Below are 24972 nucleotides of genomic sequence, written 5' to 3'. Positions count from 1 at the left end.
TGTCCTCACTGCAACTTAATCTGTACTTATGGGAGCTGCCCTCATGCTTGTAGTTCAGTTGCTTTTGTCACTGCTTAGCACAGCTTTTTATCACTTGGTCAAAGAATCCACTCATTTCCCCATAATAACGTCAGTTGCTAATGTCTCCTTGTGCTTTCTGGCATTCAGGCTAAATATCAGGCTTTCTGACATTACCTAATGTTTCTATACCAGGCTTGTTATTCTTCCAGGTCCCAATAAACAGACTGTAATAATTCATTTTTCGGAATCAAGATCAAGAGTCTCAAGCCCACCGGTCTCTACTTTGAGTTGTCTTGGAATAACACAGTATGGTAGTCTAGTACTGCTTAGAGCTGGTACCATCCTTGCCTGCCTTGCTCTGAATTCTGGTCTCAAGTGTGTCTTCACCGATAACTTTAACTTTTGTGTGCTTTGTAGGTATCATGCTTTTGTGTCATGCAGTTGACAGAAGTGACAAACATGGTCACTAGATGTGGGAATTTCAGTGCTTGAAATTGTTAATAGTGTAGTGTACAAAGAGAAAACCTTTCTGCTTGACATTACCAGAAACATTTTACATTATGGTTTGGATTTGGGAAAGGAGATTATTGTAACTGGAATATATAGAGGTGATCTGAAGCTAACCCTTCCCCTCTTGCAAAAAGCAAGTCTTGATCTTTTATGACAAGAAGTGATCAGCAGTGAATCTACATTTCAAATAAATGCATTTAATAGAGGACATGGTACTTTATCTGTAGAATGTCCAGCCTATCCTGTGCTAGCAGTGATACCTTTGTTATTCATTGAGAAAGAGCGACACCCGCTGGTCAGGATATATAGTGCCATAAATTTTAAGTGTCCTTTGAACGGTTTTAATGTGTGGTTTGGAAATGGAAAAAGAGAGAGAGAAGATCCTCAACACATAAATACAGAAGGGAACCAACGACTAGCTGGAAGTTACAAAAACTAAGGGACAGTGCTGTGTCCCTTAGTAAATGAATGCCATCAACTGCTCTCTTGTATACATTGTTACACACATGCATCTTGGTACTTTGCATCACCCTTTTCTCAAAATTTCATAAACCTCTTTTTTTTTGAAGTTTACAGATTTAGTTACTTTTTCTGAGGCCTAATAGGAGATGTAGTTGAAGATGTAGTGATAGTGTCTGCAGAGTATGTAAGAATATCCAGTTCGTCTCTTTGCTTAACTTAGAGTGGAAAAGGAGAAAAGGTGTAAAGAGCACTGTCATCCACAGTATCTTGACATTTAGAATGTGAGTTATCCTTGGGTTTTTATTTTTTAGTAGTGAGGGTAGTAAAAGAAGACAAAGGAACTTGGAAAGGAGGTAACTGAAATGGCAAGGATCTGGAAGAAATGTGGGGGCTGTACTCAGAGGAAGCTTTCCATACCTTTATACATGCATTTTGCTTGGAAATAAGATATGTAACAACGGTAGGAATGGTACATCAGCCTCATAAAAAAGATGAGAAACAACAGAATGGTTAGGTTCAAGAAGTGTTTGGTAAATTTATCCTGGAGTTTGATGTGGTTATTTCAGGGACTGGCAAAGTTCCTATGTTGCCGTGACTATTGACTAAGTTTCAAGAGATCCAGGTTCTGAATGTTTTTGACACTGTCCTGATGTTGGACAAGTCTGTTCACCTCTTTGCATCTTTGCCGTTTACCCATCACTGGAATTACTAATTGAAAGTAAAAGCTGTCTGGATAAAGAAACTGTGTGATACAGCACAGCATCCAACCGAGTGGGGTACTCAGTGACTGTGAGGGCTTCTGTGTAGTATTGTACTTCTCTCAGATTAAATGTACGAAGAAAAAGAGAATATTATAACCCTGGTTACCTTACTTTTATACCTGCATTTTTGTTATATGGAAAGCAGTGCTACTCTGTAAAGAAAGGCTTGAGCTGTGCATATTCCCATGCCTAGACTCTTACCATATTGGACACTGGCAATACACTTTTGCTCTAAACTCCTTATCAGCTTTCTCTTTTCCATTTAACAAAGGCTGGCTCGTGTTTCAATGTCTCCTCTCAACGTTTTGCTCTGGTTTTCTTTTCTTTCTTCCCCCCCCCCCCCCCTCCTTTTTTTTTTCTTTTTTTGAGTATCACTCTCTAGTCATACTGCCTACAGGGAGAAAGCAGGACTTCTGCCCCCTCTGCTGGCTGACATCTTTGGGCAGTGTAGCAGCTCATTAAAACAATGCATCAGTTTTATTATGTCTTGGGCAGATCTTTGTACCTTCTAAACATACCACCATTTTCAGAGACAGAAGAATTTAGGACTGAAAGTTAAACTGCTGAATAATGTGCTTGGCAACTTGTGTATGTTGAAGTGAAAGAAGTAGCAGGACCGGGTGATGGTTTGTGCAACTAGTGAATCATGAGAACATGCCTACTATCTGTCCTGTGCTAAAGGTGCTGCTAGCCTTGACTAAGATGCATTATCTACATTTTTCCCTTTCAGCCTTATTTTTCCTAAAGACATTTCAACCCTAGGTATTTGCCATTCATGAAGAACTAGAAATCATTAAGATGCCTACCGTGAACACATTTTGCTTTGTTAATACCATCAAAAGTGGTGAAACAGCTTCCTGAATATGAGAGACTCTGAGAAACCAGATTTTAATTTTCAGTAAGCATGATAAACATGTTTCCCCATTGGCTCCTTCTCTCCTTTACTCCTGGTAGTGCAGGTCTGGCTTGTTCTTTTACACAGTGCTGCTGAATCTTAGCCCTTTACTAGCTGGCTCTCAGCTAAGACAAGGCCAATGCAGGGCATGCTCAGGAACAGAGTTCAAGACAACCAGATAGTAGCTAGGCATCAGGAGAGGTTTACTGAAGGCATCCCGAAGATTGTTGCCCTTTGAGGGATTAGTTAGGAACCTCCAAAATCTTGCCTTTTTAGATGTCTTAGTCTCCTTTGAGCAGATTTCAGAAAAAATACTGAACTGTTTCAAATTCCCCTTTGAAAATCAATGCAGGGTAATGTTTATTTATTAATTCTGCCAACAGATCAAAATGTTAGTTAGACCCTTGGGATAGAACCAACAGCTCTGAACTCTATGCCTGGGTAAGAACATATTTTGCAATCTGAAGCTGTCTCCTTACAACAAGGTGCCTAAAATCATTCCCCTAGGTTTGGCCAAGTCTTTCTACTTGGTGCTAATGACGAGCTCCTTCTGCTTCGGAGCTAAAGCATGTGCTTGGGCTTAATACCCTTCTGAGACTGAGATCCATACCCACATCTTCCACCTCCCGGGACAAGACCCTAGCAATCTGGCTGGGAGGCCAGAGTCACTTGCAGAACAGTCTTGAAGCCAGGGAATTCGGAGGGGTTTGTTGTCAAACAGCACAAACTTCTGACCCCCGATATGGTTATTGAAAAAAGAGACTGCCACAAACAATCAGACCACATTAAACCCCCATCCCCCCCTATGTCTGATCTCAACTTTCTGTATATTCAGCACAGGTTGCACTCAATCCATCAAAATTCTTCCATAAAGATGATGGGCATTGTGAGAGGTTGAGGTAGTATATGACCATTTTTTTCCTGTGACTCTGCCTAACAAATCTCTTTCTGCTGCTCTTTTCTATGGGTTTTTCAGGATGCAACAAGGTCAGGGCTACTCCATGAGATGGAGCAAAACAGGAGCAGGGGCTGACCCCACCATAAGCAGGGACAGTGCTTTCACCAGCAGGGCTGCTGCTTTAAACCACAGCATCCAAGTACAGCGGACAGAGCAGCGTGCTGATAAAAAGGCTCATTGGCAGCTCCAGACAAGTTGGACTGCGAATTGACCACATATTTATTGTGATTTGTAGTAGCAACTGAGCACTGGAAATAAAAGCTACCTGCAAGAAGAGCTCACAGATAATGCATTTTATGACATTGGTTTTCTTAAACATTCTTCTATTATATGGCATGGTAAAGTCATTCTTCATATGGACTTCACAAAATTTATACAGTTCCTTTTCTATTATATTCCCATTATATTTTTTAAAAGAAAAAGGAAGCCCATTTTCTCTTTTGTGTTAGATAGGAGTAGTGTTTTAAATCGTAAATTTTGATTTGTACTGAAATAAATCAGCTAGCTAAAGATATGGAAACAATTTAAAATGTTTATTAAGGTGATGAAAACAAAAAAGTACTGTAGAGAATTACCTTCAGGCATTATAATAAACATTAACATTCTGTCTAATTCCCTGTGAGTTATGAATTACAAAGCTGGAAAGAATGGTATTTATTATTGCTTCCTGTTTCCTGTAGCATGCATAGTGGAATTGCATGTCTGATTTTCTGAATCCCTAAGTTTTACCAATCCAGTAATTTAGGCTGGCTAGTCCTCTACTTCTGTAGAAACCCTAAACTTGTATGATAATTACTAGTGCTATTTTCTTTTCAGTTATCATCTTACAATATTATGCTACCACACCTAACTTGGAAGCATCTGAAAAAATTACTTTACAGTAATGCCTGAACCAGAATACATAGTGGTGGATAGCCATTCTTATCCCAGCAGAGCTCACAGCTCAGAATAGACAGAGAGGAACCATTACCTTTGCAAGCCCATCACGAAAAAAAAATTAAATAGATCTATCGAGATGATCTTTTCCCCTTCTGTTTGACAGTACTGATTTACAAAAAGCCCACAGTGTTACTGTTTCAGCATATTGGAGATGTACCACTCGCTACCCATCGCTTAAGCAAGGTTTGATGGAGGACTAAGAGTTCAAATAAATAACTTTCACACCTGTAGATGACAGAAATAGTTAAAAATAGCCCAACAACAGGATCCAATCACACAGATTCCTGAGATGAGCATCACAGAATTTTCCTGTGCAGATTTGGTTTTCTGCTTTACAGAAAACAGTAACTATAAAGTACTTGTACTTTGACCAACTCTTCAGTAACTACACAGTAATTATACTGTAACTATAAATAACTCATAGAGAACTTTTTAAAGTGCAATTAGGTGTCAGAAACCTATGCAGGGGGAGGATGCTATAGAAATTGAATTGCCATTGTATTGGAAATAAATGGGTGAAATTAGCTAGAGGTGGTGCAGAAAGAAAGTCAGGTGAGATGATCATGGTTTCCCATGACTGTCGAAGACCTGTGCTAGGTGCATTGTCTTTCCTGAATGACCCCTAAAGGGATGCAAGAAGAGTAGGAGCAATAGCTGTCATGCAGATGACATCACTGTCCCAGTTCTGGCAGTGGACAAGAGCCATCAGAGGGCTTTTGCCTCTTCTGCACAGTATGCTCAGCCTTGCAGGTAGATATTGACTGAGCCACAATGGGCTTCCTGAGGGAGCTGAGCCCAGGCTGGTGGGGAGGAGAGATGATGGCCTTGCAGGGTCATACGTTGCTCCCTTTTCTTGGGGGGGGCTCAGCCATGACGGCACATTATGGCAGTGGCTGCCCCTCCAGCCCACTGAAAACCATCAGCTTGCATTGGGGTGAATTGTCTTAGATGAGCTATTTTATATCTATATCTATTTTTATATCATTTTATATCTATATACGTGTATTTACACTTACTTTCTATATGCTATATTCTATATTATGTATTCTTGTACTGGGCTTTGGTGCCCAGGCGCCGGCAGCGGGGGCTGCAGGGGCCGGCTCTGTGAGGAGAGGCTGTGGCCGCCCCGTGCTGGACACAGCCGGTTCCATCCAGCTCCAGCCGACTGCCGCAGGGCACAGCTGGGCCCGGCAGCCAAGGTGGAGCTGTGTCCTGGGGAACACACTTAAGGAAGGGCAAAAATACACATAGGCAGAGAAAAGTGAGGAAAAAAAGCGTGGGGAACAGCCCTGCAGACACCAGGGTGAGAGCAGGAGGGGCGGGAGGTGCTCCAGGCACCCGAGCAGAGGTTGCAGCCTGTGGAAGGGCCCATGGTGGAACAGAGGAACAGTGTGAGGAAGAGGAGGAAGGAGGGGCAGAGACAGAGCGTTATGGACAGACCGCAAACCCCCGTTCCCCACTCCCCCATGTCACTCAGGGGGTGTGTGAGGGAAGGAGGCATAGGAGCTAGGAATGAAGAAGAGGAGTTGAGCCTGGGAAAGGAAAGTGGGGGCAGAAAAGTTTTCATTTTCTTTGTTTCTCACTGTCCAAATCTATTTTAACTGTCCACATCTATTTTAACTGCCAATAGTTTAAGTTAATTTTCCCCGAGCTGGATCTGTTTTTCCCATGACAGTAACTGGTAGGTGATCTCCCTGTCTTTGTCTTGCCCCATGAGCCTTTTAATCTTATTTTCTCCACTTCTGTTGAGGAAGGGGAGTGAGAGAGCAGCTGGGTGGGCATCTGGCAGCCAGCCAAGGTCAGCCCACCCCAATTCTATAGTCTATATGTAGTCTATATATTATGTATATCTACTTCTATATAGAGAAACTATGTATATACAAAAATGTACACATATATATTTATATGAACATTGCATAGTCCACAGGAAATGAGCAGCCAAAGAGTGGTCTGAGATCATGTGGGTAGGATGTTTTCAGAAAAATGGCAACCAACCAGTCATAGAGAAGTATGAAAACATGTGGGGTATCACATAAAAAAAAATGTGAGTCTCCAGGTATGTCATAGGCAGGAACGTCACACTCTGACACCTTTCTGGTGTAGACAGGAAGAGGCAGCTGGTCCTATCAGCCAGTCACAGAGCAGGCTGCGAACAAGTGGTGTACAATGTTTTACAAAATGGCAACCCCCAGGGACAGAAAGAGGTGAAGCGAACAGATGAGGTGACTGGAAGATGCACAGGACTTTGGGGCAAGTGGGATACATGGTGGGCAGTAGAGTCAGGGCTTCCCCTGCCATTAGGGCGGTGGCACCCATCGCTCCTCATGCTGGGTCAGGGTTGTCCTCATGCTGCTCTTGCCCTCTGCCAAGCTCCCTTCGGTCTGTCACTTCTTTGCTGTACTCTGGGCCCTGTCTGTGTGCACCACCCCAGGTATAGTCTGGCAAAATGGAACCATCACTGCCCTTCATATGCTGGTAGGGTTACAGAGGATGCAGCCCAAGATATGGCCAGTCTTCATCTGATGTATATTTGGGCCTGCCCCATACTGTGTGCAGGACTTGACATTTGTTCATGTTGTGTTTTATGGGAATCCTTTAGGCTTGTTCCTTAGCCTGTCCAGGCACCGCTAACCAGTGTCTCTGCCCTCAGGTTTAATGACTGAACCCCTGGTTTGGTGTCATGTGTGGGACTCGGTGAGGTTCATTTCATGTCCTCTTCTGGAACACTGATAAAAATTACCAGGGCAAGTCCCTGGAGAGACTCCTAAGGAGCTCATCTTGTCACTGGTCTCTAGGTTGAACATGAATCTTTCCCCTTCCTGTTAAGCTCTTCCTCCTATGTTTTTCATGTAAAAGCTACCAAAAGTATACTATAGTTCATATATTTATTTCTGTTTGCTGAAGTCTCACAATTTTAATAGTATAGCCACCAGAGCTGTTTTTTAGTCTGTCGTTTGTTTTCAAGTTCTCCAACTAGCCTCGTCAGTAGTGTTTATCTTCTTCAGATGGGTTTCTCATTGGAAAAATATCTCATCACATGCAGGACTGTAAGAGGTTTTAATTGCTGGTTTGGGAGATTAGGAGTTTAGATACAGCCTCTTGGCATGGAATCAGAGGAAATGACAGCTGGAAGAGCTGGTACACAAGAGGGAATGTTTCTGGCTGTTAGTGGAAGAATTTTCAGTTTTCTTACTTTTCTCTTGTTTACACGTGACCTTAAAAGATGGTGACAACTATAGTGCAAACATATCAGAAGTCTTGTCTTCCTGATGTCTCCATCAGAGTTAGTCATACATCACTTATTTTCACCAGTTGTTTAAATATTTAATGTTACCAATGGTGGAAAGATGGCTGAGACACTGTACACATCATAGTAATGGGTATTCTGCCAGCATTTAAGCGCTTAATCAACTAGGATCCAATTGCACATTTTGTTTTCCAATTCTCATAACTTTTCAATTCCGCTTTTATTAATTGTTTTTTTGAGGCAGGAGTATATATTTTGAGACTTCTGAGGTTTTTTTCTTGGTCTGAATGGTGATACTAGAAATACTGTGGTAGTAGCTATTTCTTCTGTATTTATGTATGTTTTGAATTTATGGAATGCATTTAATGGAACATTTTTCATTGAAGTTACTGTTCCTCACTCCACTCATATGTCTAATTCTACTTTAATTAATGCATTATCAATTGTAACACCTTTCTACTGCGGCATGTAAGTTATATAGCAATCAGTGAAAAATGAAACTTTCACTATGACAAGTTTCTATGGGAAATTATACTGGATAATGTGATAGAATTCATCCTTCCTGTCATTTTTATTCCATGTTTCTTGAAAGTTATTGAATGAAAAATGATGACATTCACTTGACTAGGAAGAATTAATTGATTAAACACAAAGTACTTGTGATGAAAAAGTTATGTGAATGAGAGAGCTAAAACTAGGTCTAGATTTCCAATTCAACTGGATGAGTCACTAAGCACTCTTTTCTTTTTACAGATTTCTCTTGGTGCTGATTTGTTTAATATTCAGTGTATTATCTACTATAGAGCATTATTCTGAATTTGCCAGTGGAACCCTTTTCTGGATGGTAAGTAAACTTTTTTGGGAAAGACTCTAATCAGTTTGACTAAATTTAAATTGCTTTAGGTAAACAAGGCAAATAACTGTTAAAATTACTCGTGCAAAAGATGCTACCAGGACATTTTAAATAGTACCTGCTTTCATTAAAGGAAGGTCATAGTTTGATGTGGATGATTTCTATATCTTTAAACTAAGAGGGTACTTGATAGATTAACAGTTCTTAAATACTTGCTTTTCATAGGGTATGAAACTAACCTGTAGCTCTTATAGTAGACAATGGGTGTTCAGTGTGGAACAGGGTATTCTATAGGCAGGAATGTATTTTTACATCTCTTCAAAGTGTTATGGTAAAAAAATGACCAAGAACCATGCTTTTCAGAAGTATGTACATCTTGTCAGGTAAGTGTCAGACTACCTTGCCAGTATATAGAACAGGAAGGAAGAGCTAGCACACTTCTATACATCAGTGATTTGGCTTTGAAGTTGGTGCTTGTTAACTGTTGTAGCTGTTAGAAATCCACTAAGGTGTCAGGTTCTTGAGCCTACATTAAGTTTTGTACTTGGTGTTTTGCAAAAGCATAGAGATTGTGTTGCTTATCTAATGTCCTTTTCTTGCTATTAGGATCTTAAGTAATAACAGGTGTTGTGATAGAAAAAATTGTTTACTTGGAGATTTACAGAGGATGCTTATTATTTTCACAGTGGCCAGGTAAAAATGTTGTTGCTGGACTGAGTGGCTAATTTGCAGATAAAATGTACCTGAATGTATTACCAGTCCTGAGCTATTAAGTCTCTTAAAAACGTGGCATCACATCCAGCAACCATCTATAAACTTGCAATACGTATACAATATTTTTAAGTGTTAATTTGAAGTAGGTGGGAAATAAAAGTACAAATAATTTGCATGAGGACTCTGCATAATGCTCCTCCTTTGTTCCCCCCTGCCCCTTTGCACCTGTAGAAAGTTAAGAATGGAGCCTAAACATCCTTGATAAAAATGGAGTAAATAACTTTCAAAGAGGTGCTCACAAAATCTGTATTTTAGTCATTCAGATCCTCTGATCTCCGTGTGGGACAATCTCAGTATTCTTATTGTAACTTCTTTTTTCTAAGTGATGACTTCTAATGTGATGGATTTTGGTTTTCTATCTGGTTTGAAAATAAAAATTGGTTACTTGTTTGTTTTCCTGTAGCTTAGACTACATTAAGTATATGCAGCTTTTGTGTGCAATTGACTAAGTCATCATTAGGATCCGTGAGTTATTTGGGGATTTGGATTAATGTTAATCCTGTAACTAATGTTGCTGGGCCTTTAAGCCATATTTAGTGTCAAACAAAGTGCAGTGTTCTGCCAGTCATATGTAGTCCTCTCATACTAACTGAGAGATGTAGAGTGATTATAGGTCTGGGTAACCACCACTCAAAACAGGAATATCGGCAAGGATTCAATGCTTAGCTGATTGTTTTTATGTAGGCAGTATATGCATGGGCAGACACAAATAATTGGACAAAAAGTAACCAGATGAAGACAGATGTGTGGTTCACAAAGTGCCCACATAGCATTGCTAGCTATTTTTAAGTGATGTTTTCATCTAATAAATGAATCATGCATAGTCAGTGGCAGCACTAGAACAATTTCTTGGCCACCCTGTGTTACAACCTTACCCTGGAGGATACCTCTCTTGAGTTTATTTTCCTCCCTGTTGTTTCCTTAGTTTCCTTCCTAGAAACAGCCAGCACAGAGGTTAGCTGTTCTGCTGGCTACTGTAGATTCACTTGCTTAGGAAGCATTTACCTTGAACCTGTGAGTCTTAGAGTTTGCTCTGAAATAAATTCACTTCAATTACAGCACTTGAAAAATTGTTCAGAGCTAGTTAACTTAGTTTATTTTTTCATAGAGTTGTAAGGGTTCTTGTTTCTAGTAGCTAAATGGTTAGACTCCTCTCGGAGCACTTTTCCCCAACTTTACCTGAAGGAATTTCGAACTGCATGTCTCATTTTACCCAGGAGAATGCTAACCCTGCAGAGGCCTGGAGATCATCGCTCTCTTTACTTGGTAGTAGGTTATTACTCTGATCTACTTTATACCATAGTTGACTGTTTATATAACCAGAAAGAGCTTCTCTCATGAAAATATGAAAACACATGCCTATGCATTCTGCCTTCCATGCCACTCTGCTCTCTTGAAAGTGTTTGAGAACAGTGCAGACTGACAGTATCATAAGAAACAAAATTGGACCAAAGCATCCATTTGATCAAGTTCAAAATGAAATTGATTTTTTTCTTTCCTGATTGAAGGAACCTGTAATTCTTTGTATATCCCTGTTAGTGTGTCGATAGCAAATAAGTACTAGTATGTGATGCTAGTGGGATTTTCTCACTTTTGGAAAAACTGCTTTTCATTATATTGAGGTAGATTAACAGTTGGGAAGGATGAACTTCAAAATTGTGATGTTGAAAGTTGGCAAGGGCTGACAAGAAGGACAGCATTTGCTACTTGCAGACATTTAAATGTTTTTATATTTTTTTAGAGAGGGTTATATGATGTGCCAAATACAATTTTGGGTCACTGGTGTCAATATGGCACATTAGTAACAGATGTAACTGTAGATGTGTCCTAAACCACTAAAGTCTTGTATTTTAAAGACTTATTTTTTTAATATTCTTAATACATCTGGGTGGCATAGGATAATTTCTTGTCAAGTGTGAAGCCTATCATCATTTAGACAAGCTATGTGAGTATACCAAGGAGAGGATATCATAACAAGAAGGCCCTCCAAAGCAGTGTTTGTAGTTTGAAGGGAAAAAGGAGACTGAACAAGCAGTTGCTGGAACTTATTGTAAAAAAAGCCCCAAACCCTTACACTCTCTCCCTGCTCACCCCCCCACCCCACCCCCACCCCCCGCCATGTTTTCAAGTCTGTGTAAATTTAAGTGAATTCTGGAGGAAAAATACATCGCTTTTTGACACTGCATTTGAATGTTAATGCAAATCTGTCATCTCTGAGACTATTGGAGGCATTGCATAGTCACAGCTTCTGATATAGGCTGATGCTATGCCTCCCCAAAGGCCAGAAATTGCTCTATTTGACGTCCTTGCTTGGACTTCAAGGAAACTACTGTTCTCTGCATTTGTGAAGAAAACACAACATGTAAATATCTCCATCTGATCATCACTGTGGTAAAATCAGTTTACTTCCATGGCAGTAGAACTGGTGAAGTTGCTTGTCTAGAACTTGAAAATGCAGTCATTTGAAGGAGGTTTTTATTCTCATGCTACCAAATATTTTGTGTATTCACTACCACTCTTGAGAGTGGTTTTGCCAGCTCTGTCTGAGATAATCTAATTTAATTTTTCCATATACATACATTTTGTGATCTTCATTAATTGCTGGTTGGGTTTTTTTTTCTCCTCTGACTATTTAGCAAGCCAGCAAATGAGGAAAGTGACAGTGGCGCTGGCACAATGAATCATGCTGATAAACACCAACAGAGTAGATGGTGAAGAACATAATTCCTTCTAAATTTTTTATACTTGCAGAGAGAAGCTTGGAGTTTCAAATCACAAGATCACAAGACTTCTAGGTAGAACAACGATGTACATGTTATTTCACAATCCACAGTCTGCAGTTGGCTTTTATTCAGATAGCTACATGAAGTGTGGTATGAAAAGGAATTTTTAGTTTCCCCTGCTTTCCTTGGTCCTGGATCTGTACTCTTAGGAGCTTTTTCAGTTGTCTATCCATCATTATTTAGGATCTACTGCATGAGAAAGTTCTTGTATAATGTCTGGGGAAACAAGCACAATGGAATGGGCCACAGTTGTGAATAAAGTGTTTGCAACACTTACGGTGATACTACATTGCTATCTGCTTTCTAAACTTGCACTGTCTGCCCCTCTGTTCAGCTCTGCAGATGGAATTTGCCAGCCAGGAAGGGCAAACAGGTTTTTCCAAAATGATTGTGCCCATTCTAGTTACAGATTGCATAATGGGAGGTAATAGCATCTCCACTTGTCATACTGCATAGTATGCAAATGCTAGATCTCACAGAACTCTGGAACCATGTGCCTTGGTAGTTTTTTCTTTTCATACAGTCACAGAATAATTCGGGTCTCCAGTCCAACCTCCTGCTTAAAACAGGATCAGTGATGAGATCAGACCAGGTTGCTCAGGACATTATTCCGTCGGGTCTTGAAAACCTGCCAGGATGGAGATTGTGTAGCCTTTCAGGGAAGCCTGTTCCAATGTCTGACTATCCCTCATGGTGAAGATAATTTTCCTTATATCCAGTATGAACCTTCCTTGTTTCAATTTTGGTTTGTTGTCTTTTGTCCTTCTGTCATTCTTCTGTTTTCTTTCATCTTCCTGCCATGTACTGCTGTTAAGAACCTGGCTCCATCTTCTCAATTAACTCCTTGGATGTATTGAGAGGCATCTCAGAGGTCCTCCATGCATTCATTTCTCCAGGCTGAACAAGTCCATTTTCCTCTACCTCTCCTCATGGGACATGTTGCCCAACACCCTGACCACCTTGATGGCCCTATGCAGAACTTGCTTCTTGTAGTGGTGGAAAAAACAGGTGCAGTATTCTAGGTGCAATTTCATGCGTGCATAGTAAAGGGGGGTAATCACTTCCCTTGTTATCCTGATAACTTTCATCACTTCCTTGCATTTATAGGAGCTTGTCTTTAAAGATCTACTGGCTATGGTGAGCTTGTTAACACTTCAGACCTGTCTCCCATGGGATCCCACCTTTCAGTTCCCTGAATATTTGGACGTTTGTTTTCCTGAAAGGTAGGGTCTGTACTTCAGGGTCTTGAATCACATTATTTCTTGGATGCTACATCCAAGGCATTGTCATTGATTATTATATCCCAAACTAATTTTTCCTTGTGTATCTGAACAGCAGATCCAGCTGTTTCATTCCCAGATGCCCACTTAATACCTGTATCTAAATGTTACTTCTGAAACACTTCAGAGATCTGTCCAATTGCTTGCATCTCACTGTGTTGCTCTTCGAATAGGTGCTAGCTGAATTAAAGTCCTCTATAAGAACCAGGGCATGATGTAGAAACTTTCTTGAGTTCTTTAAAGAAGATTTTGCCTTCTTATCTTGATCAAGTGGTCTGTGACAAACGTCCACCGTGATGTCACATTTAGTAGCCTGTTGTCAGACCATGATCTAGTGCACTAAGTTCATAATACCTGACTACTGAAGGAATTCTGTCATGTGTCTTTTAAGTCCCCTATCTGATGTCCCTGTGCATTTCTTCCAGTATCTCATGCCCTAAATATTCAAGCTGTTACTCTCTTACAAAATCCTCCATTTTGATCACCAGAACAAATTTGCAAAACCGAGCAGCGTACTGAGCTGAAAGAGCAGTGTGAGGGATGACTATGGGCAGGTCCGTAACTGGGACTGTTGAGAGGACTTATTCTATTGTATACTAAAACTAAGTTTCTGAAATTAGTGTTTATGAACTTGAGATACAGCTCACAAATTATAATGCCATGCCTAAGTAGCACAAGGTGAGTAACCAGGGGGTGTATTTTGTTCTAATAGTAGAATTTGAGGGTAGGGGAGCAAATGTGGCTTTCTTGCCTTTTTGTGGACCACATGGTAAAGCCAGTTCCCAACACGCATGTGATCATCAGAATTTTGGAACCGGTTTACTGGTTTAAAATTCCTTTAAAAAAAATGGATTAATACTCTTGGTAAAAACAGGGAAGAAAAAACCTCTTAAATAGGTGTCGTGTTGTCCTCCCCAACCTGCTTCATTACTGTTGGTACTCATGAAGATTTTTTTCAGGATTCACTTGCCTTTTTAATAGCTTCTTCCAAATAAAAGTCAAGAACAGTGCGTATTTCTTTACAGTCAATACTTAATCTTGAGTCAATACTGTTCACTTTCTGTCTTTGATAAAATTGACTTCTAATTATTACTTGTGTTTACTTGCTACCTTCCCAATAGTTTTCATAAGTGCTCCTTAAATAATGTGTGACTGAGTGCAGAACGAGTTTGTGATTCCTACCTGACCCGCCGAGCTGCACCCACATGCACTTTTCTGGCAGGAACTTCGCTTCTGAACAGTGTTCACCTTGAAGAAGGCAAAACCTGACAGCTGTTGCTTTGTTCCATCATCCTTATCTGTATCTTTTCATTCATTTTTTAATGTAAAATTCTTTCAAAATGCATATTCTGAGAAATTAAGATAACAGGCATAGTATTATTTCTTTTTAATTGAAAAACCTACCTGTTTGAAGTGGTTTCATCCTTCAGTCCTTCACCGGTATATTTACAGATGGTCTGGTGACAAATAACTAAAAGAAGAAAAAGTTAGCCTTTAAATACTAGCGTTGGTTTTAATCTACTTGTTCTTAAAATAAATATATGCACTTTTATCATTACCATGGATTCTTGTCACGGGTCAACTCAATTTCCATTGACCATATTACCCAGCGTTCTGACCATTTTACTTGCTTTTGCTTTCACTTGTTGAAATTTTTCTTGTGAGTTTAACAGATCAATCAAATCAGTGTTGATTGCTTATTATGTGTTTCATGACAAAAATTCTGTTTGCTTAACTGTTATTTTTCACTTTTAACATTTGTAACTTGTATGTAAGTCTCCCTTTCATACTCCTTGTTCTAAGAATTGTCCTCTAAAATCTTACTTATTGTGGTTATTTATTGAAGTTACGCTTCTTCTTCAGCCACTTTCTTCTGTGGCAGGTCATCAAACTTATGTGGATGTCTGCTTCCTGATGTATAAAGATTTATTTCAGGTGTGTGTATACTATGTAACAAATTAATATATTTTCATTAGGTAGTATTATTTGGTGTTGTTTAAAGCAAGGAATATCTTGAACTATTCTCAAAGAGTTGCTGATGTATTAGCACAGACTTTTTGCTTGACCACAGGCAAATCTTGAAGTTTTTAGATTCATAGAATTATAGAATGGTTTGGGTTGGAAGGGACCTTAAAGATCATCTAGTTCCAACCCCCCTGTCATGGGCAGGTACACCGTCCACTCAATCAGGTTGCTCAAAGCCCCATCCAGCCTGGCCTTTGATACTTCCAGAGACGGGGCATCCATAACTTCTCTGGGCAACCTGTTCCAGTGTCTCGCCATGCTCACAACAAAGAATTTCCTTCTAATAACTAATCTAAATCTATCCTCTTTCAATTTAAAGGCATTCTCCCTTGTCCTATTGCTACATGCCCTTCTTAAAAGTCCCTCTCCAGCTTTCTTGTAGGCCCTCTTTAGGTACTCGAATGCTGCTGCAAGGTCTTCCCAGAGCCTTTTCTTCTCTAGGCTGAACAACACGAACTCTCTCCACCTGCCTTCGTATGAGAGGTGCTCCAGCCCTCTGATCCTCTTTATGGTCCTTCTCTGGACTTGCTCAAACATGTCCCTGTCCTTCTTATGTTGGGGGCCCCAGAGCTGAATGCAATAGTACATTTAGATCCTCATGAGAGCAAAGGAGGAGAATCCTTTCCCCCACAGTAGCTAAGTGACTGAGACTAAAACTAAAAAAAAAAAAGTGTTTAGGAGAATTTTTTATTAAAGTTCCTATGGAAATTATTGTTTTTATTTTAAAAATTTATTCCAGAAAAGGAAAAAATTACTGTTTTCAGCAAATAGCTCATATGCTTATGTTCGTCTATCTTTTCAGGTTTCCTTCATTGTATCACTTTTAGGTAACATTTTATCCTTCAACTTTGTCCCAAATGTTAATTCCTTAATATATAGTTATGATTTTATCTTACTCTAAGATGGTTCTATTGAAGAATTAATTTTAAAAAGTTGCCAAAGCCTCTTGTATAGGCTTTTGCCTATACAGCAGGAGGATGTAATGTTTCCTTGATGATCTTGTAGTTTTTGTGTCAGTTTTGATTTGTAAGTGGCATCTAAATCTTTAAGGATACGGCATTAAAAAATAAACTTTAAAGTGGGCCAGGTGTAATTCCTCCTTTGAGGATTAATGTGATTATTTTCATGGTTAGAGGTCATATATTTTTCTACCAGGAGAGGTCACCATGGTAGTTTACAAAAGACAGATTTTTACTTTTATTGTAAATGATCTTGCAAAAAGAGGGGTTCTTAGCTTGTGGGAGTAATTTAACTAATTGTGCTGTTCTAAAAACAAGAACAAAACATTTTTATCATACACATGATGTTTTTACACACTATAAGTAACAGAATGCAATAAATCTTCAATTTGTATGACAGCGTTGTAGGTGAAAGGGAAATTTTTCACTCTTGTAATATTTTGATATTAACTTTTAAAATTTAAGAATACTGAGTCTTCTTGACTTCGAGAAAATATTATGATTTTGCTATAAATCATACTGATTCAACTTTTTTAATTTAATTTCCACTTGTATGCCATGATGCATTTAATGTTGTGGTCATTGCAATGGAAATGAAGGAGGGATAGGAAGTACTGTCTATCTTAATGTGCTTTCCAGTTCAGAGCACATATCTGAATGCAGAATCACTGCAACATTTTCAGGCTAAGTGGTAATGGCAAAATGGTGTAGGAGTTGATATATTGAATTGGACCAAAGCTTATTTATTTCAGTGTTGTATCTCTGATAGTGGTCTGTTTTCAATGCAAACAATGAAGACTTTCTTACAAAACTATTATCTATTAAAATATGTAAAGCACTTCTGAGTCTTTTTTTCTTTCACCAGGGGTCACTACAGTCCTGATGAGTGGTTTCCTGCTGTAGTTTTCTCAGGCTTATAAGACTTTAAAGGGCATGTGCTGTCCTAGAAGCTTTCTGCAGCAGAGCCACAAACAAGGTGAATAGTCTTAGTGTTTCAGCTGTGATCACCTTCCCTGTTTCAGCAGGGCTGGATCCTGGATTCCAGTGTTTTTTCTAGATGACCTCAGCTCCTGTGGTACCTCATCCTTTGGGAGACAGACTTTACACATCCATTTTCCTTTGAGGTGTTTCTTCACTGGAAAAAAGCAACAATGTATCTTCCAAATACATTAACACTTGTAGTTCATAGTGCTACAGTAACAGAGGGTACACAGTGCTTTTAAAGACTTTCTTTTCGGGGTCCTCACTTGTTGCCCTTGTTGCAGACCCTCGCTGCCCTCTCACATTGCTTCGTTGCTAGCAGTCCTCATGTGGTGACTGACTACATTCACCATATAGCTTTTACTAACATTCCGGAGAAGAAACTGAGATGGAAGATTAGGAGCTCCCAAATCAGCTGCTGCTTAAGCTTTTCAGGATGGAAGCTCATGCTGTGGCTGTATTTAGAGTCAGGGCTTGAGGGGAGGATCTGATCGAAGAGTGCTAGGCTGTAGGTGGGTCACACAGTTCTGTGTCTTTCCTCAAGTCAGTGCTTGGTTTTGGCTTTATATAATGATTTCTTCTGCATCAATGCCATGAATACATCTTCCTGTTCTATATGTAGGACAGGCTTCTCAAAGTACCCAAACTTCAGAGCAGCTAGTGATAGTTGACTTAAGCCACCTAAGGCATGTATGTATTTAACTGCTCTGTTTCTGAACTGAACCTCAGGATGGCTTTTCATTTTTGGAAGTAGTGCATTAGTGACACCATTTTCAAATATGTTTTTAAAAGAGAATGCACTTTTCTTGTCTATAGTGGAGGAGCTCTCCCATTCCTTTATTTTTGTGTCAACTTTTGTCCCTTCTCCCACTTAATCTATGTAGTCATATCATAAAATGCTGTGCCATCTTTAATCTGTTAGCAGAGTAGAAAAAAGGCTGCATGGTATATAATCTTAATTTGGTCTTCTTATGATTTGTGGTGAACTGTATGCATTCTAATAGGTTTGAGGGCATTTTCTCCATCCCATCAAAGCAATCAGTGTTAGAAAGTAAAAATGATTGAATATTTATCCTTTTCCTTTTTTTTGTGCCAATTTATAATTCTGAATCTGTGCTTTGCCATGTGACACTAGCACTTATGGCCTTCTCTAGGTCTGTTTAATAAAGTGATATGTTGATAACCTAGTACATGAAATTCACAGGTACTTCTTCTGCTGGCCTCACCAGATCATTTCTTACGGATGATAATGAATTTCCTACAGATTATAGCATATAGAGTAGGCCCCTTAATGTTTAGTGGCATTTTGTGATATTTGTGTAGTGTATGTTGCCTGTGTAACAGCAGGTGTTAATGAGATGTCTGATCCTTTAAAGGCACTGACTGGTAAACTGCTTCAGTAGAAAAACCCACACCATTTCTTTAATACTATGGAAGAGTCAGACTATATTAGTTTAGAATACATCTGAATAAAAATAAACACATGACTCAAAAGCTTTTGCTCTATTCTTTTACTTCTTGTAAACCTGTAAGAGATAAAACAAGAGGGAGAATCCCTGTTTCTTAATGAGCTTCTTATTGGTATGTGGGAAGATGAAAAAATAGATCAGGAGTATTATATTATTTGAATATAAAACATCATTAAAATAGATATGGAATATCGTTTCATATATTAAAAATATTAAGAAAAAATTGATTCCACAAGCCTTTCAACATATTCTATAAGCTTATCTGCTACATGATCTTGCTGAGTTGCCATAGTCTCTCTGGAATCAAATGTAACTTTCAAGCTTCTCACTGTGAATTGCAATACAGTTATTCTTGTGGGTTATATTACTGTGTGGGTTGCCCTTGTGCAGTACAGAACATGTTGTGTTGGACAATTGCTGTGTGCTTTTCAGCTACCTAAAATAGAAATCATTGTGCACTAAGTATGGCTGAGATGAACTAATAAAGGGCCAACTCATCATGCCCTTAGTCAAATTTTACTCAGTTCTTACTCCAGCTCTATAGAGGTTTTTTTGTGCAAAGTGGTTTCAGAACGTGGCCAAAGAGACTACAGAAACATTTCTGACTTGGGAGTGAGAGGAAGGTGGAGAGGTACATGCAGGACTTTTCCTATTCCTCTCCTCAATATTTTGAGACCCTCCCAAAATCAAAAGGTAAAGAAACATCAATGTGATTATTTACAGTTCCAAAGTGGATATTCATATTGGATATATTCCACACCAGGAGCAAAGCTAAACCCTTCCCCTCCTACCAGAGGTGGTCCCTTCAGGTCAGACTTCAAGGCATGCTGTTGGGGAACTGGAAGGCTCCTGTGGAGTAATGGTGATCTATAGAGAAATGAAGAACTTCAGGCACTAACTTCTTGAATCTTCTTGATTCACTGTTTGATTGTGTTTGCCTTAGCGGTATCTTTCTGAATTAAGCAAGTCTAGAAAAAAGTCATGCTCACAAATAATTGAGACTGTAGTTCATTTTCTTTGTAGAAAAATTGTTGCTTGCATAAACAGAATTAAAACCTCAATCTTCCTCTCCAACTCACTCAACTCACTTGAATGGTAGGTGTCACAAGTAATGTGACAGGAGCACCATGTGGTTCCCTCATTAGCGCACAACTTCATTATGTACAGGAAATAGCAAATGTTGATAATCTCAAAGATAAAGACACTCCTGGTAAGAAGTCAGAAAATTCAGCATATTTATCAGGCATGCACGGAAAGAATTTTTGAAGAAAAGACTTCAGACTTTTAAACATTAAGTGCACTGGTTTAGTCTAAGAGATATAAGTCTGAATAAGCTAACGATGCTATAGGACACTTAGCAGTGTTTGGCATTTTCCATATATTGGATGTTATATTTTCACATATGATGTCTGTCATCTTTATAAGAGTAAGCATGATGGTAGGAAGTAAGTATTTTCAGTATCAGTAGGTTTTCATAGCATTTGAGTAACTATTTAGCTAAACAGGTCACTAAATTGACATTTTCAACCCTAAGGACTGGAAAACCTTGAAGACAGGTTATCAGATTAAATTTTGGACATAAGTACACGTGTGCAAACATTTGGACTGTTAAACCTTTATGCCTGCTTCTGAGGCTTCATTGTTTTGAGCTGTCATTCCTTGATTGAATCTTCGTGAGCACACACTATTCATTTAGCCATCCCACTTCCTCCTTTTACCCGAGCACCTAAATATTCCAATAAAAAAAGTGAAGAGAGCCTTGTGTGTGCTCTCCACCTAAAACACAGCTGCAGCTGAGAAAATACTCGTCTTTTTTATGTGTGCACTTTAATCACTCCAACCCAACTCCTTCCCTTCTCCTGCTTCCCCTGTGCAGTTATCCATAACTGTACTGGAACATATTGTAAATTCCAGGCTATATATTTCAGTTATGCACACTTCAGTACAAAATGTTGATTTTCTGTGCTAATGTGAGCATTTTTTAATTTGGTTATCAATGGCATTCTTGGATAAAAATTGATGGCTTTTCCACAAGAGGTTCTTACTTGACTGATTGAATTAGATAGGGATGGAAGTTATTTGCATACATATTCCCCCTTAAGCTTATTTTTTCATATTTTTTAATAAAATTAATAAAACGGAGTTATACTAAGAAGAGCATAAACATTACTATGTATTATTTTATGCTTTTTTTGGGGGGTGGGGTGGGTGGGGAGCGGAAACTTCTGTGGTGGCTAGACTTCAGAAAAAGAAAAAAAAATATAAAGATGAAATGAGTTTAAGGGCTTCCACCTGACTGGGCAATGAATATTATAGGTGTGTGGTTTTGGTTTTGGGTTTGTTTTTTTCCCCAGACAACATGGACAAGCACAGAATAATGGAATGCTGCTACTGACTTTAGCAGATGTATTTGATTGTACAAGTCCATCCAGTTTAAAATCTGTAATTATATTATATGTCAGTTCTTTTCAGTGAATAGGCAATTACTTCATGTTAAATGCTTTCCGAAGTATTCTGTGGCAAATTGAAAAGAATGTCCTTTACCACTAACAAAACAGGAAGAGACTAATGTGAGTGTGAAGAATCTGATCCATACTGTTGTTTCCTTACTCTGTGCTCCACTTCCTGGAAGATAATTCGAGTTGCACTGCTGCCTAAAGACCCTCTCCACCGGTACATTTGTCAATAGTGTGCCTCTGGCTGTGCCTCTGGAGTAGGTTCAGTGCCTCAGACAAAGGATGATGCTCTGTGTTTTTCCACACCTGTCCTGTGATCCTTCAATGGGTCATGGCAAATGTCCTGACAGTTTATGACAGCTGTTCTGTTCAAAGGATATGCCGCTTTGCTTTCCTTTGCTTTCCTCACAGGAGTTCAGAGAAGGGTTGTGGAGAAAAATGGAAGGCTGGCACTCAAAGCTAATTGCTATATAGAGTAGCCAAGATTATTTACTAGCTCTATTTTGACCAAGACTCATGTGACTCTTATTTTTTTGAGGTAATAATTTGTTCCTACTTGCTATTTTTGGTTTTGATTTAATTAGAGGAGCTAATCCCTGGCTCTCTGTTGATGCCAAAAAGCTTTCCAGGTTAATGACATCTGCTGAGAATCCTTCATCACGGTTTTTTTTCCTTCACTACCTGCAGAAGGGAAGAAGCACTGCTGGGAGCCTAAATAAAAAAAGTTTTGTGGGATCCTTGTGAGTATAATCCCATTTTGAAAGTAAGAGTTCTGGAAAGTTTCAGAAATCTGGAGAAAAATCTCAAATTGAAATACAGATGGATGTAAATTGTCAGGAGAATATTTGGCATACCATTTAATTTGCAGATATTTTGCAGATTTTTTCTGGTTCATGTTTTATCTGGAACAACTCTTCACCATCTTTTGTTGCCATTTCACTAAGAACAAGTATTTTTTCTGACTTCCCAGAAAATTGCTGGTTGTTTTCTTTTTTTTTTTTTTCTTTACCAGAAGGTAAATGTGAGGCAATAAATTTAAGGTTCTGAAAAGCGTTTATGTGTATAGGAGGAAAAGGAGGCAGGTTAGGCTTTTTTAAAGGTGAATTTAGTGAGGTGAAGCTTGATCTGCCTTGACAGCCCTGGAAATTGATGTCTTCTATCTTTCATTAAAATATACACAACAGTGTAAATTTCATATTCTTCCTTCCCCCCACCCACCCCCCTGCCCCGCCCCCCAAGGGACCACCTATAGAGCTGTGATGTTTCTCCAGTTTCCATGCTCTTTTGGTCTTTGGCCTGTCTGAAGCTGCCAACAAATGTGTTAATTGCTGTGGTGTTTGTAATATGGACCTGTCCAGGACAAAATGAATGGAGATCAGTAATTAATTTCAGATTTATTGACGATGAGGTTCCTTCTTCCTCCTTCCTGTCAACAATATACTTTTCCTTTCCATAGACTGTGCAACCTTATTGATTTCAGCAGGGTTTCCTGGACACAACCAAGATGGGTTCTTGTTGACGGCTGAAATAAAATCATAGATTCTGGAATTTGCCTAGAGAACAAAATACCCTCAGCCCAGATACGTTTAATTTCAGCTTTTAAAAGTCCCTTCAGGGGATCATGAAGGAATAACCTAAGCCTAAGAAAGTTTTGCTTCCTCAGCACTTATCTGCTTTTCTCCTTTCTGTGCAATTTTTTTAACCTAACTGATCCAGTGATTTTAATATGTGGTTTCTGTAGAAATAATTCTTCCACTGCCATCAGTGCTGTCTGTTAAGACTGACATTGAATAAACTGCTACTGAGTGGCAGAAGCATGCTTTTGAGGTGGCTGGATGACATGGTTTTTGGTTTTTGGTTTTTTTTTTTCATTTGAATTGCTGTGGATATCTTCCCTTGTCAAAGGGTAAGTTGCTAACATTGTCAACAAAATCATATAAATATGCTTTCTAATTGTGTTTCGTCCTCTAAGACTGGGAGCACATGTATTTCTGAGGTGGAGCTTAGTGGAGCTCAGCCATTTTACATTTTAGCCTACAGATAAGGACATGGAACCATTTGCTTCAGAAATGCTCTTTCAGTTCAAGCTTTAGTACTAGCTTTCTGTCAAATTGCAGAAATAAGTGCTCATGACTTCACAGGCTACTGCAAAAGTTCAGCACTATTACTCCAGCAGGTCTGCCAGGTCTATATAGACAGTGTTGTGCTTTGGTGGAAATAAGAGAACCTTAATAAGAGACTTGAAAAAAAATGATACTGAGTGATGATACCAGGAACCTGGTAAAAATGTAGACAATTTAATAAATGAGAGAACATTTTGCAAGAGTTCTAAAATGCAATAATTGTTTTCCTTTGAAGATTGTTCTTGAATTGTGCTTTGACTGTTATGTTTGAATAAATGTTTGCATTTAGATTTCAGACGGAGCACAAACTTAGAAATATTACTTGTGGAAGCTCTAGATAATGCATTGATTAAAGAAATCAAACTTGTGGAGATATTTTGCTGTGTATTTTCTTGTGCTTCTGCCTTGAAACTGTGCTGTAAACTTTCCTAGCTTTCTACAAATCCTTGGTTTTAGTCAGGCTGAAAATGCCATGAAAACAGATGAAGACTGTGCATATTTTCTTGGTTCTCATTCCAGGCAAAACAAGGAGGTAGAAGTGAATACAGAAATATTAATCTAACTTTGTTAAAAATCAAAACTGATGTGACATTTTACATATTAGAGTTTTTCTTATCCGCTTTTCAGCTTTGAAATACTTTGGTCTCTTTTCAGCCATTCAGAATGTCAGTTTTGAAGACCTGTCAGTATTGTTATTCAGTGAAAATCGTGATTTAAGTGTGTTCATTCTTTGGGTGCTTTAGAATTCCCCAGGTGCAGATTGCAAGCATGTTTAAGTTAAAATACAAATATTTTCCAAAGCTGTAATTTATGTAGTAGGTGTTTGGTAACTCTGAGTTACTGGATACAGTTTGGGTTGGAACAAAGCCTAGAAGCTGTATTTTGGTTGTGCTAATATATTGCAATGGCAAAGGAAAACAAGGAAGGAGGGAACAAAGATTTCGACAAATCTGTCAGTGTTGTGATCTTTACTAATCTGCTTTCTTTAGAAGTATCTCAAAACATACTGATCCTTGGTTAGGCATGAATGCTTTACAATATAGTGCTATAGACGGAAGCAATATTAAAATATAGATCATTCATTTATTTGATTTCTGTGTAATTTGCTGAGGTGAATAGCTCTGGTTCTGGCACGACGTGCAGCGGAATGCTCCAGCATGGTGTATAGGGGTGTCCTGAATGAGGAAAACCTCCAGGGGAGCTGATAGAGCTGCTAGGGATGCCCAGCTCACACCACAGCAGCTGACAGGACATGGTGTGGCTGAGACCACCCTGAAAAAAAAACTCTGGGGAGCACTGGTGACCCGCAAGGGCAAAGAGGGTGTGGGGTGAAAGTTTACATGCAAGAAGGGCACTGTGGCTCTGTCAGCTCAACCGGGGACAGTGGTATCCACTGGGCAGAAGGCCGTGTCCTCTCTAAACTCTGCAACCACCACAACTGACACAGCTGCCCAGCAGAGCTCTGGTTGGAACATG

The 24972-nt window shown here is 39.1% G+C and overlaps 1 protein-coding gene across 1 annotated transcript in view; it reads left to right on the top strand.

Annotated features, from left to right (window-relative positions):
* Window positions 1–24972, top strand: part of LOC130150829 (potassium voltage-gated channel subfamily KQT member 1-like) — a 510862-nt gene that overhangs the window by 17788 nt on the left and 468102 nt on the right. Inside the window, exon 2 of the mRNA XM_056342106.1 lies at window positions 8547–8637. Coding sequence (XP_056198081.1) covers window positions 8547–8637 — 91 coding nt within the window. The remainder of the gene's footprint in view (window positions 1–8546; window positions 8638–24972) is intronic.

Source organism: Falco biarmicus, chromosome 5, assembly GCF_023638135.1.
Source record: "Falco biarmicus isolate bFalBia1 chromosome 5, bFalBia1.pri, whole genome shotgun sequence".
NCBI classification, from domain to species: Eukaryota; Metazoa; Chordata; class Aves; order Falconiformes; family Falconidae; genus Falco; species Falco biarmicus.
The sequence above is the reverse complement of the archived record's forward strand: the minus strand, read 5'-3'. Positions and strand labels throughout refer to the sequence as shown.